The 18,446-nt window shown below is 35.7% G+C and overlaps 1 protein-coding gene across 1 annotated transcript in view; it reads right to left on the reverse strand.

Annotated features, from left to right (window-relative positions):
• Positions 1-2,354: 2,354 nt before the first annotated feature.
• Positions 2,355-18,446, reverse strand: part of LOC145690729 (uncharacterized) — a 38,468-nt gene continuing 22,376 nt past the window's right edge. The window contains exon 2 of the mRNA XM_081765909.1: positions 2,355-8,990. Coding sequence (XP_081622035.1) covers positions 7,805-8,990 — 1,186 coding nt within the window. The 3' untranslated portion in view covers positions 2,355-7,804. The remainder of the gene's footprint in view (positions 8,991-18,446) is intronic.

Consider the following 18,446-nt stretch of genomic DNA (forward strand, 5'->3'; position numbering starts at 1 on the left):
GCAGTTCACTGTAGTTGTATTTGTCGATGGGCTTGTGAAACCACACCAGAGTGGACACGTAAGTTTTGTCTTTTTGCGACTAGTCAAAATATCCCGAGAAAGTTTCTGGCACTTGTGTATGTTACATCTTCCGAAAGTGTACTTCAATTGATGCAGAATGGCCAGGTATAGGTTTTTGGCGGATGGTCAAATTCAACTTTAGGTGGATGACGTAACAGAGTGATGTAAGTAAAGATGAATTAACGTCTTCGTCGGAAATGTCTGACGGACATGTTGAATATGATGAAGCATCAGCCTAAGGGGAAACTGAGATCAGTGAGGAAAAAGATGGTGTACCTGCATATTATACAGCTTACTTCAATAGAAGAAACAACATTCAAGTGAAGCTGAACTCTTCCTCAACAGAAGCGTACAAGTGCCCACAATATGGTGATCAGGTTGGCGCGAGTTAGGGATCAGCAAAAAATATCCGTGTCAGCGACGTATTAAGCGCATAGAAATTATGTATCACTGATGCCATGCTACAAATTATAGTAGACAACGCGAATGACAAAAGTGTTGCCAGCTACGTCCCCAAGAGACAGAAAAACAAATTTTCATGAGTGCAGTGTGAGAGATTCCTTTATTTGAAACACTGTTTATTAGAACAAGAGCCAAGGGGGTGAAAACTCCCCCTAGGGAACTTTTGCCACTATATTAGAAATATTCCTCAGGGTCCTTAGAATCAAAAAGTAGTTGTTGGACAACATATAAGTGCAACACCTGGGCCCTGAGGCCATTAACGCTTTAGCACCCGTGTATATTTACAATTATCGACGGGAACCTTTAACCTTCGAGTAGTCGCGCCGCGGTCAAAAGCACCGCAGGCAGATTATTTTGGATCGTGTGTCCATTCTGTTTGTCCGACAGACTTTTCCGTCTAGCTAATCTTCCCCCTCACCTTCCCGAACATTCGTGTTCAATCACTCCGTTATCCGTTGTTTAGTTTAACTACTAGTGATTGTTTAGTGATTCTGCCGTGCTTTCCACCGCGCGCGACTAACCGTGTAATCTTTTTTCTGTGTTTCCCTCTGCACATGACCTTTGCTTTGGAGATGTTTCAAGCGTTATAAACACAAATATTATTTTAATGGACGGAAGAGAGGTCGACAGAGTTAAAAACTGATACCAAGTGTGAAAAAAGAGAAAACTAGAAATGAACAGCTTAAAACAACGGAGGAAAATGTTAGGAAATATTTTTTGAGTTTTACGTCCCACGCTTATGCCGGTGAGGCTAAAGGAGACGGTGATGACGAATAATGAATGAAATGGTGGAATGAAGAAAGTGGGAGGAAACGGGAGAACCCCGGAAAATCCACGCACACGGTGTTTGTCCACCATAAAGTCCACTTAGCGGGGGCTGGGATCGAACCCGGGACCCCAAGCACCAGAGGTGAACGCTCTACCACTGAGCCTCCGCGGCCCCAGGAAAATGTTAGGAATGGGCTATTTGGATAAATCAGCCGAGATGATCTCGTGGAAGCTTTGTCTGAGGAAGATCATAAGAAATATGTATATATGTAAGTGAGTGAACACGAAAGGTGAAGTGAGGAGTCTGCGAGCGAAACTGAAGACCTTAAACCAGAAATGACAAGCGATTCCCCGAATGTAGTCAGAGCAGGAGAGGACGAAAAAGCGACGACGAAGTGTAGAACAGTGTAAATTTGAAGATAAACTAAAATAATTAAATGTAGTGCTGTATAGGTGAAGTTTCAAAAAAAAAAAAACTTAAAATAATTCAATATAAATTTGATTTGATTTCAAATTAGCGCCCTTTTCAGCATCAAGGCTATGTAAGATGTGGACCTTCTGCTTAACGTGGGATACGAACCACATGAGCTCCCACCGGGAATCGAACCCGGAAGTCCCACGGCAAAGGCGTGTAGGCTAACCGCTTAGCTACGAGTGAGGTCTAATTGAATATAAAATGCGCTGTGAAGCTTTGTTTTAGTGTTATGTTTATGTAGTATATTTTTTACTAATTTCCTATTGCATTTCTAATTTTAGACGAACCAGAGTTGACAAAAACAAAAGATCGTCATCAGATTTAGAATTTTCAATAAAATCAATGCGAGGCTATCTATCTAAAGAAATAGTAAAAAAATATATATATATTCCAAATAAGAAATAAAAAAAAAATACATGTCTAATTGTAGGTTCCTCTAATTGTTATTACTGTAAAACTTATCATAATAATAAAAATGTTATTCCCTCTTAATCAGAAAATATACAAAATTACGTTTCTAATACAAGAAAAATGTTTAAAACGATATTTGCAACACGTTATGTTCGTGCGATCCTTTCGACTGCGCGCGACTAGTCGCGTTATTTTTTTAAGCGCAACTTCGAGGGTTAAGTTATCGTAGCTCAGATCCTTAGTGCAACACTGGAACAAGTTACACCTAGATCGATTGGTAAGAGTGTAGGCTTTCAGTTTACGTAATGAACGGTAAAAAGGAAAACTAATTGAGGGGTGTTTAAGAAAAGTTCTCCTGAGAAAGTCCCTTTTCGAGATTATTTTAGTTATTAAGTGGCAACACTGCAAACTAGGTGAATAATAAAATGAATTTATATGTCCTATTTTACATTGAACATCCACTGAAAATTTAATCTTGATTCAACAAGTAACAGCAGAAGAAATTTTTTTTTTATATATATTTTTCACAGAGTTCAATATAATAGATTTTCATGAAAGTACGAGTATGACTTTGAGTCAATGTTCCCTCCTTCAGTGCAACACTGGAGCAAGTAATACAACGATCAATTTGCAAGAGTGTTTGCTTGAATTTACGTAAGGAACGACACATTTCAGCGTACAAAGAAAATATAATTGATATATTTTTTAAAAAAATTCCTTTGGAAGAGTCACTCCTTCCGATTCTTTTAGTTATTACGTGGAAATACTGCAAACTAGCGAATAATAAAATGTATTTATGTGTCCTATTTTATGTTCAACTTAATCTGACTATTTCGTTTTGATCCATAAAATAGCAGCAGAGGAGATATGAATTTTATAGTCTTCAAAGGATTCATAATGACTGATTTTCATGGAAGTACAAGTATGACATTGTGTCAATTTATAGTTAGAGCGTGGCAACACTGCTAACTACGTGAATAATAAGATGTATTTGTGTGTCCTATTTTATGTGCAACTCAAAATGGAACTTTCGTTTTGATCCATCACATGACAAGAGGAAATATATATTTTATAGTCTTCACAGGGTTCATAATAATTGATTTTCATAGAAGTATGAGCATGACTTTGGATCACTGTCCCGTTTCGTTTTTCTACAGAAAACAAGTGATACAAATTATTCTAGTTGATTTTCTCATTCAATATATTATGACAGATTCCCAGTACCAAGAAATCCCCCAGGAAGGTTTTATGGTTTGTTCGTCCATGGTATAATAGAAAATATTTCAAATCAATAATTGTAGTGTTGTGCGGTTACATTTTGTTCCTTTGAAAATACTTGTTGTTCTTCTATTCTACGATGAATACACTCCCAATAATGGTTGTTCGTATGAGAAGTTATCAAGCAACTCTCGAAGTTATTGGCTAGGGTATGTATTCTTATTACTTGTGTACACAGATAATCGCACTAATTATAATATGTAAAACGTATTTTTTTAATTGCCGTAATATTAAATAAATTGTTTTATTCTTTGTGTGAACGGAATACGAACTCAGGAAGCTCTACTACGAACTAGAGGAATTTACGAATCCACTGGGGCTGCAAGTAAACATTGAAAAAACAAAATACATGCACGTAACATCAGATAAAAATAAGAGAAGAAAGGGAAGGTTTGTAATAGGAAACAAAACATTTGAAGAAGTAGACAGATTTAGATATTTAGGAATACCATAGATAACAGGGACAACATGACAACTACAATCAAAGAAAGAATTCTAGCAGGAAACAAGGCGTATTATGCTAATGCACAAATACTCAAAAACAAAAGCATTTTCAGGCAAACCAAGACGAAGATTTACAAAACGACAATTAGACCGATAGTCACTTACAGCGCAGTAGTATGGACGTTACCCAAAGAAAACAAAGAAAAACTACGAATATTCGAAAGGAAAATAATTAGAAAGACTTTCGGGCCAATCAGAGAAAATAACGAATGGAGAAGCAGAACCAACAAAGAAATAGAAGACATCTTAAGAGGAGAAGATATTGTACGGTTTATGAAAGCGCAACGACTGCGATGGGCGGGACACGAAAAAAGAATGAAAGAAGGACTAGCAAAGAAGATATTACATGAAAAGATATTTTCCACGAGAAGAAGAAGTAGACCAAAGCAAAGATAGTACGAGGATGTAAACAAGGATCTAAAAATATTGAAAGTTAAGAATTGGAAAAGAAAAGCAAAGAATAGAGAAGAATGGAGGCGCTTGGTGACTGAAGCCAAAGCCCACCCAGGGCTGTAGAGCTGTATGGTAAGGTAAGGTAGTATTTTGAGTGTTCGTGTCTGTCTGTAAGTTGATAATATTCTTTGCTCTGAAATCCTCGTGTTCTCAGTTATTCTGGAAAAGAATGACAAACAAAAAGAAGGCAGTCAGACAGACGACAATTGCAACAAGAAAAGGGATTATCGTAGTGAAAAATCGAAAATTCAGTCTAATACACAACCTAGAAAAGGAAACTGCAATTTCACTAAAAAAAACATTCCATAAAAACTTTCTGGTCAAAGTACTGTTAGTGCGAGCTGTTCTTAATCACCACCAAAAGGTATGAGTTGCTTCCTGGCCACCCACGGTGTGAGTGCTACGCTCCAAGAGCTCAGATTTACCTAATCTGTCATGCACTTTCTATTTATCCTTTTAACTGGAAGTGAGTATATGCAAATCCTCGGATATTATCACATCAAAAGGGGGAGAACACAGATGAATCTCTTAAGACTGATGGCTGCAGTTTATCACCGCTTTGGACGACACAATCATACATTGCTGTTTCTAAGCTAAATATTTGTGAATATGAAGATGAGTGGCCCCTATGGTTGAGCAGAGTTATTAATTCTGTTCTGCTTGAGACATCTGACTGTTATACCTATGATCACCTGTTTTGACATCAGCTATGGTACATCTGAAGCAGTTGAACAAACATCTTGCATTAAAAATTTGGCGACAGTGTTTCTCGAAGATTTGGGCCTGTACTACTTACAGTTAAAAGGGTAGCTGTAAGCTAAAAAAGGAGATGAGGTAAGTGTAAACTCTTGGAATGTAGCAAATGTCCCGTAGACAGCCACGAAACATCTAAAGGTTGTCGATGGTGACTAATAAAAGCTCGCAATAACAATAAACTGCTTCAGCAACTAAAACACTTACTGACATACCTGCACAGACTGCGCCTTCAACGAATTTATCTTTAGGTATGTTTCTTCATGAACAATTTCTGCTCGACGAGCTGGTACAAGTTGTGGTGCCTGATTTCGACTGCTATGAAATCCAATTCGTGAGTCTGTAACACTAGTGATTCGTCTTCCTATCGAATAGGTATTCCTTCAATGACACGTTCAGCTATTTTAGTGATACATGTCACTAAAGTTTCCAATGAAAGACTCTTTCCCTTGTTTCGTGATCTCCATTTTTGCTGTATTTCTAGTCAAATACGCACTGCTCCTTATTGAACAGGATGTCTGCTACGTACTGCCGCCTAGCAGTACGCTCCAAATATGGCGGATTATCCGCTAAGAGTGTACAAATCTCTGCCACACTTAGCAATCGTGGTAATTTTGTGAAACTTTGGAAAAACCAGAGATACACCGTGTTTGTGTCGTTTTCTGTAGGAATATGGAAGCAAATTAATGTTAAGCGGTGCAATTTTGGAGTGCCAGTCTCTGGTCGCAGTAAATTAACCTGAAATTTTTAGTTTCGTTTTATAGGCAGTGTATTAGACTGAATTTTCGATTTTTCACAATTATCCCTTTTGTTGTTGCAATTGTCGTCTGTCTGTCGGGCTTCTTTTTGTCATTCCTCTCCAGAATAACTGAGAATACGTGTATTTCAGAGCAAAGGTGCTACTATTATCAACTTACAGACACTAACACAAAGAATATAACAAATTATTTAATATTACTGCAATTAAAAATATACATATTACATACTGTAATAAGTGCAATTATCTGTGTGCACATGTAATAAGAATACATGCCCTACCCAATAACTTCGAGAGTTGTTTGAAAACTTCCCATACCAGCAGATATGTTTGGGAGTGTATTCATCGTAGAATAGAACAACAATTACTTTCAAAGGAACAAAATGTAACCACACAACACTACAATTATTGCTTTGAAATATTTTTTATTATAACATGGACGAACAAACCATAAAACCTTCCTAAGGGATTTCTTAGTACTGGGAATCTGACATAATATATTGAATGAGAAAATCAACTAGAATAATTTGTATCACGTTTTCTGTAGAAAAATGAAACGGGACATTGATCCAAAGTCATACTCATACTTCCATGAAAATCAATTATTATGAACCCCGTGAAGACTCTAAAATACATATTTCCTCTGTTGTTAGTTAAACATAAAATACGACAGAAATGCATTTCGTTATTCACCCTGTTTGCAGTGTTGCCACGTAATAACGAAAAGAATCGCGAGAAGAGTCTTTTTTATAGAAATTTTCTTAAATATCCCTCAATTATTTTTCTTTTGTACGCACAAACGTTTAGTTCGTGACGTAAGGAACACGATATTGAATTTTATCGCATTCTTTTGACAAATAAGATGTTTCGCAATTTTGTGTTACCACGTATCTAACGTGATTGCACCCTTCATGTATAAACATGATGCTTCAGTGAATTCCTTAACATATCTTACAACGTCTTTCTACAAAAAAATTAGAGATTTTAAGTGGACGATTTTTGCATATTTTTCACGATTTTTTACCTGTATTGTATGTCTTTCCAAAATGGAACTTCTATAAAATCATCCTTGGAAGTCTTGATACCAGCAGTTGCTACCCATCTATATCAATAAATCTATTGCTAAATAAAAATTTTAATAAAATCGTTTTTATATACTTAGATCGCTGTAGTTCATTCATTACTATGTAGTATGTTTTTTCCTTTGTGTTTTAACGAGTGCGTTGCAAAATGTGAGCTTCATATAAATCTTTCTTTTACCTGTGGTGCCATGTGTGAGATATTTTCATCTACGTGTTAAAATGTCCTGCCAAACCTGAGCGTAGATGAACTACTTTTCCATACTTTTCGCATGTGTGAAGATTTCCACTTCTGTATATTAAAATGTCTTGCTAAACTTAACTGGAATCAAATCCCTTTGCACGTTCTTCGGTTTTCAAAAGTCTTGCACCTATTTGTTGTAACATGTCTTGCGAAACTTGAATGCAAACACTACTCCACATTTTTGGCATGTGTCTTGTCCATGAGTTGTTTTAACATGTAACTTGCTAAATATAAACTTTCACTAACTGTCGATTTAGACTTTATCGCGTCCGAGACTTTAGTCCTGCGTATACTAACATGTGAAATTTAAGAAAATGCCATTGTCCACTCTTTAGGTGTGAGATTTTCAACTACGTTTGGCCAAACTTGAACTCGATTAAATACCTTCCCATTCTCTTGACACTCGTGAGGACTTTCTCGTGTGTGGATTAACATGTTTGTAGCCAAATGTGAACATCTACTAAATCGCTTTCCGCACTCTTTGCATTTATGAGGGTGTTCTCCTGGGTGCATTTCTGTTTAGCCACATGTGAACGTCGTCTAAATGCTTTTCTGCACCATTAGTAGCTGTGAGGTCTTTCCCCTGAGTGGATTAACATGTGTTTTCTCAAGTCGGAGCGAAAACTAAATCCCTTTCCACACTCTTGGCATTTGTGAGCTTTCTCTCCAGTGTGTACAAACATGTGTTTAGTCACATTCGAACGTAGTTTAAACCCTTTACCACACACTTGGCAACTGTGAGGTTTTTCGCGTGTGTGTATTAACATGTGTTTAGTCACATAAGAACGTCGCTTAAACTCTTTACCACACTCTTGGCATTTGTGAGCTTTTTCTCCTGTGTGCGTTAACATGTGTTCAGCCAATTGTGAGCGTCGTGTGAATCCCTTACCACACTCTTCACACTTGTGAGCTTTTTCCCCTGTGTGGATTAACATGTGTGAAGCCAATGTGGAAGGAAGAAAAAATCTCTTTCCACATTTTTCGCACGTTTGAAATTTATCTCCCGCGTGAACTAACATGTGGATAGCCAAATTTGAACGTCGTTTAAATCCTTTTCCACACACTTGACATTTGTGAGCTGTTTCTCTTGAGTGTGTTAACATGTGTTGAGCCAAATGTGAACGACGTTTAAAACCTTTTCCACACACATTACATTTGTGAGCTTTTTCTCCTGTGTGTGTTAACATGTGTTCAGCCAAATGTGAACGACGTTTAAATCCTTTTCCACACATTTGGCATTTCTGACCTTTTTCTCCAGTGTGGATTAACATGTGTGTAGCCAAAGATGAACGCTGTGTAAATCCCTTTCCACACTCTTGGCATGTATAAGGTTTTGCTAATGTGTGGTTTAACATGTGTGCAGTCAAACTGGAGGGAGCACTAATTCCATTTGTACACTCTCCACAAATGTGGGAATTCTCACTTCTGTGTGTCAACGTTTTCGTTGCTAGGACTGAAGGTTGACTAAACATCTGTCCACACTCTTCGCAACAGACGGATCTCTCACCTGTATGTATTAACTCCTGACTTGACAAAGTTGAATTTTGACTATAGTGTCTATCACTCTTTCGGTACGTTTGACGCTTTTCACTCTTATGTGGTAGCCTATATCTTGACAAACGTGACCAATTGCATCCTCTGGCAAACTTTTTCGAAATATGAGATTTCTGATCTAAATGAGAAATTGTTTCCTTGAAAGTTATAGACGTATTTGTTTTTCCATGGGGAGCAAATAGGTTATATTGGCTGTAAGAAATTCAGCAAACATCGAAATGTTAATGGAGGAAATTAATAGGTAACAATAAAGAAATAAAATCATTCTCTATATTTGATAATAAAATTACATTTTATTTTTGTTCTATTACATGAAATCTTGTAGAAATATGGAAGCCAGGAATATTGAGGAGTTTCCATATCTCTCTATTCTGAAAATAAGAGCATGTAGTTTGCATTACTAATTCAAATTGTAGAATCCTTTATATATACGATGTAAGATGTAACTCAAGTACATACCAACATATATGTTTTGTGCTATGTCGAATAAGCATTTCATTATTATAAGTGAAAGTATGGATCCGTTGTCACTAAAAATATTTATATGCAATTATTTTTTGTCAGAATGTTTAAAAATCGGATGAAATTCTTGCAATTACAATTACTCAAAAACTGTTATTATGATCGGAAAGAAACAAAGAAAGGGACAACTTTTAAAATTTTTCACAAAAGACGCCATTTCAATCAGCATACCAAGCTCTAGCTGCGTTTTTATATATACTGATACTTTGAGATAGTAAATTTTAATAAGTACTACAATCTTTGCATCTATTGATATATAGGTACGTAATTATATCTGATACATATTTAAGCAATCTTATTAAATAAATATTTTTGAGAAGCGGCAAATTTTGAATTTCCTCTAATTTTTCTATTTACTTGAAACACATGATATTACGATTGCATAATTCAACGTTAAGGTAACGTGGACAAGGATTAGCATGTTCGTCAATTTTAGATCATTACTAGTGCATGTATATATGTGCTCAAAACATAGAATTTAAATTTGTAATAATATGGTGTAATGCCATTCGGAGGAATCAAAATTCTATACTGGGTTTGGAATCCTGCTATCACAAGTTTTCTTTCGAAACAATGCCCCTCGAGTGTTATTAGCATTATGAAACACTTTAGCCATTATTGTTTTTTACGTTAAATGTAAAAAGGGCGTGTGAAGATAAATACTACACTCTAAAATCCGAAAAATAATACGCATCACATTAAAAAAGACAGGAAGCAAACTGTTTGAAATAAATTATTTATTATATTGGGTGTCTATATTTAAGCGCCATTTCATTTTATGTTCATTGAAATGGGTATTTTAAAGACGGGAAAAGAATTAACCCTTTTAAATTATGATGGCACAACACCTATGCCATGGCGTCGACCATCGGAGTTTCCTTTGTAAGTCTCTACTAAAGCTTTTTTAGACCGGAATTTTTTGCATTCATTCAAATATGGAAGCATCATAGAAAATATTTTATGGGCATTTTGCAGTCTCGCGCGCTCTATCTGGGAGCAGTGACGTCACAAACATGGACGATGGGTTTAAAATAGGTTATATTTGAGGAGTTTTTCAAAAAATCCCTGACATTACTATTTACCCTAGAATCATGATTTGTCCCTCGTTGGTTTCGTTATGGGACAGGCTTTTAAAATGTACCAATCAAATTTTCCTATCGGGCACCAGGAGCGGGAAAATCTCGTCCAAAAATAAAAAGGGGAGTTTTTAAAGAAAAAAAATTTCCCTCTTCCACATTTCTCTCTTCACAGGTCCACGATAGCGAAATTTGAGTGGTACCGTTTGAAGGCTGCCTTACGCTGAAGAAAATGAGGTATGACTCATGTTGCTAGAGTCAACAGACGTGTGTCAAAGAAAACTCGATTTCGCTATTTTTTCATTTTTTACACATTTTTAGTCAATTACTTTAGTAAAGTATCTACAGTATTATCACTATATATTCTATACTCATGATACGTACCTCCTTTTCTTTGGCATGAACCCGTCTTTCAAACGAAACCACTGGCATCTCTGTAGCATGTACCATAGTGGGAAAAATTCGCGAAAAAGAGCAATTGTAGTCAAAAAATCCCTTTTTCCCCGATTTTGAGCCCCTCTGGGCGGTCCCTGTGTCAACCCACAGAGCCCCAAAAAATCTCAAACATACTATATACTATGTGTAATAACTGTACAACGTTTCAATGTTATATCTTGAAAAATAAGGGAGGGAAAAATATTGCCCCATGTGCAGACAGTACCACCTTTTCCATATGTCAGCAATGGATAACCCATTTTTATATACAAATTTCCTGACTCATCCCTAAGATATAACATTGAATCTTCGTACAGTTATTACACATAGTATGTAGTATGTTTGAAATTTTTTGGGATTCTGGGGGTTGACACAGTGGCCGGCCAGAGGGGCCTAAATTCGGGAAAAAGGGTATTTTTGATTAAAATTTCCCTTTTTCGCGAATTTCTCCACTATAGTATATGCTAGAGACATGCGAGTTTTACCGTTCAAAAGACTGGTTTTGGACAAACAAAACGGTGTATCAATCTCTACGATAATTAGGTATGAATCAGCAAATTTTTATATAAAAATGGGTTATCCATTGCTGACATAGGGGAATGGTGATACTGTATGCGCATGGGGCAATATTTTTTCCTCTCTTATTTTTCAAGATATAACATTGAAACGTCGTACGGTTATTGCACATAGTATGTAGTATGGTTGAGATTTTTTGGGTGCTCTGTGGGTTGACAGGAGCCGGCCAGAGGAGACCAAAACGGGGAAAAAGGAATTTTTTGACAAAAATTTGCCTTTTTCGCGAATTTTCTCCACATTGGTACATGCTAGAGAAACGCGAGTGGTACCGTTTGAAAGACTGGTTCATGGCAAAGAAAACGAGGTACATTTCATGTTCCCACAGTGAACAGTCTTGATGATGATGATAATATAGAAATTCACTAAAAAGGTATTATCAACGAAAATATATAAATCGGCTGTACCATCAAAACTATTCATTCCAGGGCCTCTCTTTGTATCTCATTCTCTTCACCATGAAGCAAAGTTTTTTAGTAACATTCGCATGATCGTATCTTATTTCAAAGGGGAGATATTCGCGATAAAAAGGGATTTTTTAAAAAAAAGAAAATACCTTTTAACCAATTAGAGCGGAAATTTCCCACATTTGGAACAATTTAGGGAAATTTTGCGGACGCATATGAATTCACTGCTTTACTAGAAACAAAACGGGCCATGAGCCATGATCCTACGATAGTCTTGACGTAATAGATGATTGAGTGAAAGTCTACAAAATACCTAAAAGAAAACATAATTTAAGAGTTAAATTTGTAGTTCAAAAATTATAATCTGAAGGGTCTCTCCCACTAGAGAGGACTGTTGCATTTTTTTAAACAACTGTCGCAAGCACCCGTCTTTTGTGAAATAAAACATTCAAGAGGGACATAATGAACGCTGCATACTATATCTCAGTCTACAAAATTGATATCTAGCTAATCTGGCAGTTACTATGGAAATGGGTGAATTGAGTGAAATTAAATGTTACACTGAAGCTAGCACCTGTATCTCAGCTAGAAAACTTTTTTCTTTCAATTTTCATGATACTACCATTAGAACGAAGATCCTACAACTAAGAGAGCAGATTTAAATTTTACGCGAAAAGCAGAGCATCTGACGATTGGTTTATGTTAGGGAGGTGAAAGTTGCCATACAAAATCTTCACTCAATATCAGGAAGCAGGTGTTCTACGCCTTAAGAGATGAAAGCGGGGAATTTCCGTAGATTTCTAAATATATAAATTTACCATATCATATAAAATGAATATGTAATGTATATAATTTTTTCACGCATTTTCTAATGCATTTAAGTGATTACAATTTTGCTAGTCTACAATAAATTTTTTTAAAACTACGTTTTCAAGCGGATGTTGTGTAAACCCATACAACTACAAATCAACTCATAGGCTTCTTTACATGTTTTAACACGTGGAACGTCAAACACTGCAAAACAGTTTCTAGAATACGACTTAAAAGTTATTTAAAGGGAAACAAAGTATTTTCATTTCTCTTTCAAATCACGCTTTTATCCTTTCCGGACGTGCTGTTTCACTTACACAGAGCATTCTACTTCTTAGGAAAATACATGAAAGAATAACTATTTCTTCTACCGTAATACACATTGATGTTACCTGTTTCATTCCAGCGTTACTACATTAAGTATAGCTACGTAGTTTTAAGCGCGTTGTTCGCAATATTCCTTTCTTAAACACAAACTTCACGGAATAAAAGTTAAATAATGCCATATGCCTAATGTTGTCACGAACACTAGAGATTTCTAAACCGTTACAACATAAAAACACATTTACAGTAAAGTTGTAAGAAAATCATTTCCCGAATTTACAAAAGCATTCCGAAGAAAGTATATATTTTATTTATATTATCTCAGTCAAAGTCCATTTCCTTTACAGAAATGCGCCTTGAAACTGGCCCACCTCTCATTAAAGTAAGTATCAAGATCGAGATCTTGCACAAATCCTGAACCAGGGACAATAAGCGGAAGCTTGCCCCCGGTTATTTACTGAACGACCTGTGAAATTCCAATGTTGAAGTGAAGCATTTGTTTTCTGCACATTTTGTTGCAGAGGTCGCACCCTCGTGAAAATATGTTAGCAGGTAACTAGCGGGTAAAACGTACTGAACACACGTTCGTGTAATTATTAATGAAGAGCAAAGGAATTAATTATTGGCAACGAACGTGACCTTCATTTGAAGCTTTTATAGCAATTTCACTGTGTAATTTTAGCAGCAAATGTTAAAAGCTCAACAAAATAAAATATATACTTCATCTTAAACTTCAGTACACATTCAGGAATATACGAAACTCATTCACCCAGTGATTAACCAAACCTGAAATCCTACACCTCAGAAATTTAACTTCTCATCTGGCCATGCCAACCTGTAATATTATCAACCATTTTTAGAATATCGTATTGTATAATATTATCTTATAGTTTTTACATAGCAACTTTCACAAGAACTTTGCAGTTCCCATGCGTATTACTGACACAAGGGATGTGATCTGCCTATCGTAGATACATCGAATTCAATATTTTTGTATTAACTGTGATGTCTTTCTATTGTGAACATTAACTATACATATAGCGACGCAAACTTTCTTTTTGTTCATCTCACGCTAAGTAAGTTATTCAAAATTAAAGTCTTTTCCTGTGTGTTGAAAACCATTTTAAATACTTTCAGCTCTCACACACAATCGTGCAGGTAGATAGAATCAACAATATGTACAACATCGGCCGAATATGCACAATTGTGCAGGTTAATGTTTCCGAAAGCTACAATTTAAAAAAAAGAACCTAAATCATATTTATGAGGATTAGTAGATCATGCTGAATTAGGAAAACGCTTATCTTTGCATTTTTCTAAATCGAAAAAAAAAACGTCCTTGTGGAGAAGAATGTAAATTGATAACTTGCACTTATGTTTAATTTAAGTTGAGGCAGAGGAGATCATCCCTTTCTCAATTTGGCCTTTCTTAAGAACTGTTTACAGTTGAGATGACATTTTGTAAAACTGGTTAACAGATATTTTCTCCTTCGTGATCTATTGCAAGTAAAACTGTAGCTGCGTGATAGGTCCATTTTTATAAATAAATTTATTTCTTTTATTACAGCAACAACCAACAATTACATAAATTATTATGCATCCAAAGCAAATTTCTTCTACATGATTTTACTGGTATTAAACTTAAGAATTTTACAAACTTGTAAACTTTGGGGAGACACATTTTAATAAAAGTTTAATGAACGGGACGAAACTTTATTGAACATATTTATTCATGCACTAAGGAATATACAATTACATACCAAAAATTGACCCAAACGGGACACAAACTCATGAACTTACGCTTTTATTGTTAGTCCTGGTATTTACCAGAGAGCTAATATCTTTAGCTTTTCTTTATAAAGTAGTTAGTACAGGGAAAGAAGCGTTCAAAATAATGCATACAAATGGAAAGAAGGACCAATAAGGTGTTCAAGAAACTGACAGAAACATTTTGTTTATACTAAGACAACTATAATCAAGTTGAAAAGTTACAAAATTTGTAAAATATTTGAATTTATGTACAAGTGATACGGTCTTAGCGGAATGTGTGAAATAATAAACGTAAATGGCAGAATGGTAAAAGGTTGTCGGGGTTAAAATAAATCATTGGCTGAAAGACGAACAAAATAACACCCCTTTGCACTAGGAAAATAGTTCAAATCAGAATAAATGTTTAAATTAATGGCAGTGAAGGCGGCATATTTCTTTTAACCATTCACACAAGTTCTGCCAAATATCTGTTCCATTGCTACAAGTTTTTTTATGTATGACTAACAGTATCAATATGGTGGGGTGTATCAAACATGTTATACAACACAAGAGTTAAACAAGTGTAAAAGTTATTACATCTGTAACACCTGTTTGCCATAGAGTAAGAAGATCGAAGATAGAATTTGTTCTTTGGATGCTGGATCTATCTCAAAAAGCTATTACTTGCCATCCGTTACTCTGTTACTTCTACAGAGATAAATATTGCAAGATTCGTTAATTTGAAGCATTTCGAATTTGAACAGAAAATTAAAGGAGGCAGAACGAATCGTTGGGACGCTGATCCCATCTCACAAGAGTTTCTCGACATCTTACTCAGTATCTTTCTATGAAAATCAGATAAGAGAAGTAGTAATCATTTGCAAAACAAGAACTCCTTGATTCCTGTTACAATTTTCGTTTTATAACGATAAATGTTGAAACCCATGACGGATAATTTTAACCACTTCCGGTACGAACAGAGTTTCAACGAGAAAGATAGATCGTTTCCAGGCAAGCTGTAGGAAACCAGATATCATATTTCTTACCATTTTCGCCTTACGGAAATCAGTATTGAAACCGGAAGTAAGAGTAAGTTTGAAGCAATTGTTGTTATGATATAGTTCTGTGAATAGTAGAGATTTGTTGTACGTTTAAGATGCTAAAATGTTTGCACAAAACGCTTTTCACTATGTATTACCGTGTTTGTTTTGTGACGATAAATATTGAAACCAGAAGTGGTTAATTGTAACCACTTCCCGTCCGAATTGAATTTGAAGGGAGTAAATGAACATACTATTTGAATGGAGAAGCGATTATAACAAAGAATCCTGACAGATTTTAGCATTCTTCCTCTAAGAAAATTAGTACTGAAGCCGAGCATTTAATAGTAAATTTGAACTACTTCCGAATCTGACTGTCGAGAATATTCATTATATATTCTATTCAAATGCTCAATCGCTTGCAGAAAATTGATTCTGGTTATATGCTGTAATTTTTGTTCTATGGCAATAAAAGTTTAAAAATATATTAAAACCGGATGTAAGAATAAATTTGAACCATGTTCGTTTCTGGCAGAGTTGTGTGAGTAATCACAATACAATCTATTTAAACATTCAATTTTTTGCAAAAATCCGCCTTTTGCTTTCTCTTACTTTTCCCGCTCTGTAGCGATAAATGTTGATACCGGAAATGGCTAATTTGAAATGCTTACGGTTTGCATAGAGTTAACAGAGGAGATGGACCTATTACTGAAAAGATGAATCCATCGTACGAAACCGTATTTCGATATCTCTTGTCGTCATTACTCTACAGATATCAGTATTGAAATTGTCTGTTTAGAAACTTTCAACAACTTCCGATTTTGGTTCAGTCGAGACACTCAATCGGTTGTAAAAACAGTTTGTTACAGTCTGTGATCGTTTTCGTCCTATGATGACAAATATTAACACCAGAAATGGCTAATTTCATTCGCTCTGCTTTGAATAGGGGTTAGTGGAAAATTTGGAACCTTATCTTAGAACGCTCAGCTGACTAAAAACGCAGCTCAATAACTCTTACAGCGATTGCCATATAGAAACAGGTATCGAAAGGTAAATTAATATTAAATTTGAGCCACTTCTTGTTTTAATAGAGTGTTGCCAAGAGTCATGTTTGACGCTCAATGGTTTGTTGAAAGACTTCTCCTTGCTGTTTCCATTCTCTGGCGAAGAAAGTTCAAACCGGAAATGGATGGTACTAACCATGTTTGGTTTGAATAAGATTACAACACAGGAGATGGAACCTATGCTTGACATGCTTCATCCAATGCAAAAAGTCGCTTCCTGATAGCATTTACAGTATCCGTTCTACGGAAATATATTTTGAAACCAGAAATACTACTACTATCCAGGATATTAGCGCTATGTTACTTTGAAACGCTTAACTATTAGCAGCAAACCGCTTATCCTTCCCTGTTACCGTTTTCGTCCTACGGCAATACACGTTGAAACCGGTATTGCAACTGACAGTAAAAAAGAATTTGAAAAACCTCTCATTTTGGCAGATTGTTGTAGACAGTGATTATGTGTTGTGTATAGACACAGGATCGTTTGCAAACAGTCATTATCGTTCTCGGTTACCGTTTTGTTCTATTGTTTTATTCGTTAAGTCAGAAACTAATGGTTAGTTTGGAGAAATTTCTGTTTGAGTATACGGTTAACGGGCAAAATTGAATCTATTTGATGGACTCTCAAATATTTCTAAAAAACAGCATCATGAAAGCATTCTCCGTTTATTCAATACGGAAATCACTTTTGAAACTGGATGGAATAGTACATTTGAACTATCTTTGGTTTAGGTAAAGTACATTGGATAGCCATGAAAGTTGTGTTAAGACGTTGAATCGTTTGGAAAGAAACACTTCCCGCTATATTACAATTTTCGTTCTATAGCGATAAACGCCGAAATTTGAAATGGTTAATTTGAACCAATTTTGGTTGAATACAGAGTTAAGTAAGGAGACAAAGCCTATTCTTTCCAGGCTGAACTAATTGCAAGAAAAGGTTCCTCTACATCTCTTTATCCATTTTGCTCTGATACCCATTGACAGACGGACGGACAAGGAAATCCGTTCTAGAAGACTGCCGTCACTTACACACAGTATATTCTTGGTACGAAAACCTTCGATTGCATTCGTGTGCGTTATGAACAAAAGCATAACATTGAGACCTATGTATATAATTAAAAAAAATAGTGATATTACTCCAGATTCGAAACCAGTTCTGGTATGCCTGTTCTAAAATGTAGTGTATAAATTTCTGCGGGTTCAAATAAAACGAACACTTTTTAATACTAATTTATTATCAAGTATATCACCGACCTTAAGCTCAATTTTTCGAATTGAAACGAGATTGGAAAATACACTGTAAATTTTGAACTATATTAGCCGAGTCTCGCATATGCAGGAATAATCTCTAAGCTTCTTTCAATGAGTTTGGTATTTTGTACATTTGTGTTAGCAAGCCTAACTCTGATTGTACGGCTAAATATGGTGAAGAAACAAGGACTCTTATCACGTGAGTGCTGCATTTCTGGTGACTGTTTCTTTACATCAGACTTACGGGACAATCACCCTTCACCTACGCACTGTTATATCTAAGAGCTAATTGGACAATAATTATGGACCCGATGCTAGGTTTGAAAATCGGGATTTTCTTGGCTGACCATATACAAGCTTTAGTTTGTTAAAAGAACCCTCAGAGCTACGCACGTAC

The sequence above is a fragment of the Thermobia domestica genome, chromosome 7, assembly GCF_964235325.1.
Source record: "Thermobia domestica chromosome 7, izTheDome1.hap1.1, whole genome shotgun sequence".
Lineage (NCBI taxonomy): Eukaryota > Metazoa > Arthropoda > Insecta > Zygentoma > Lepismatidae > Thermobia > Thermobia domestica.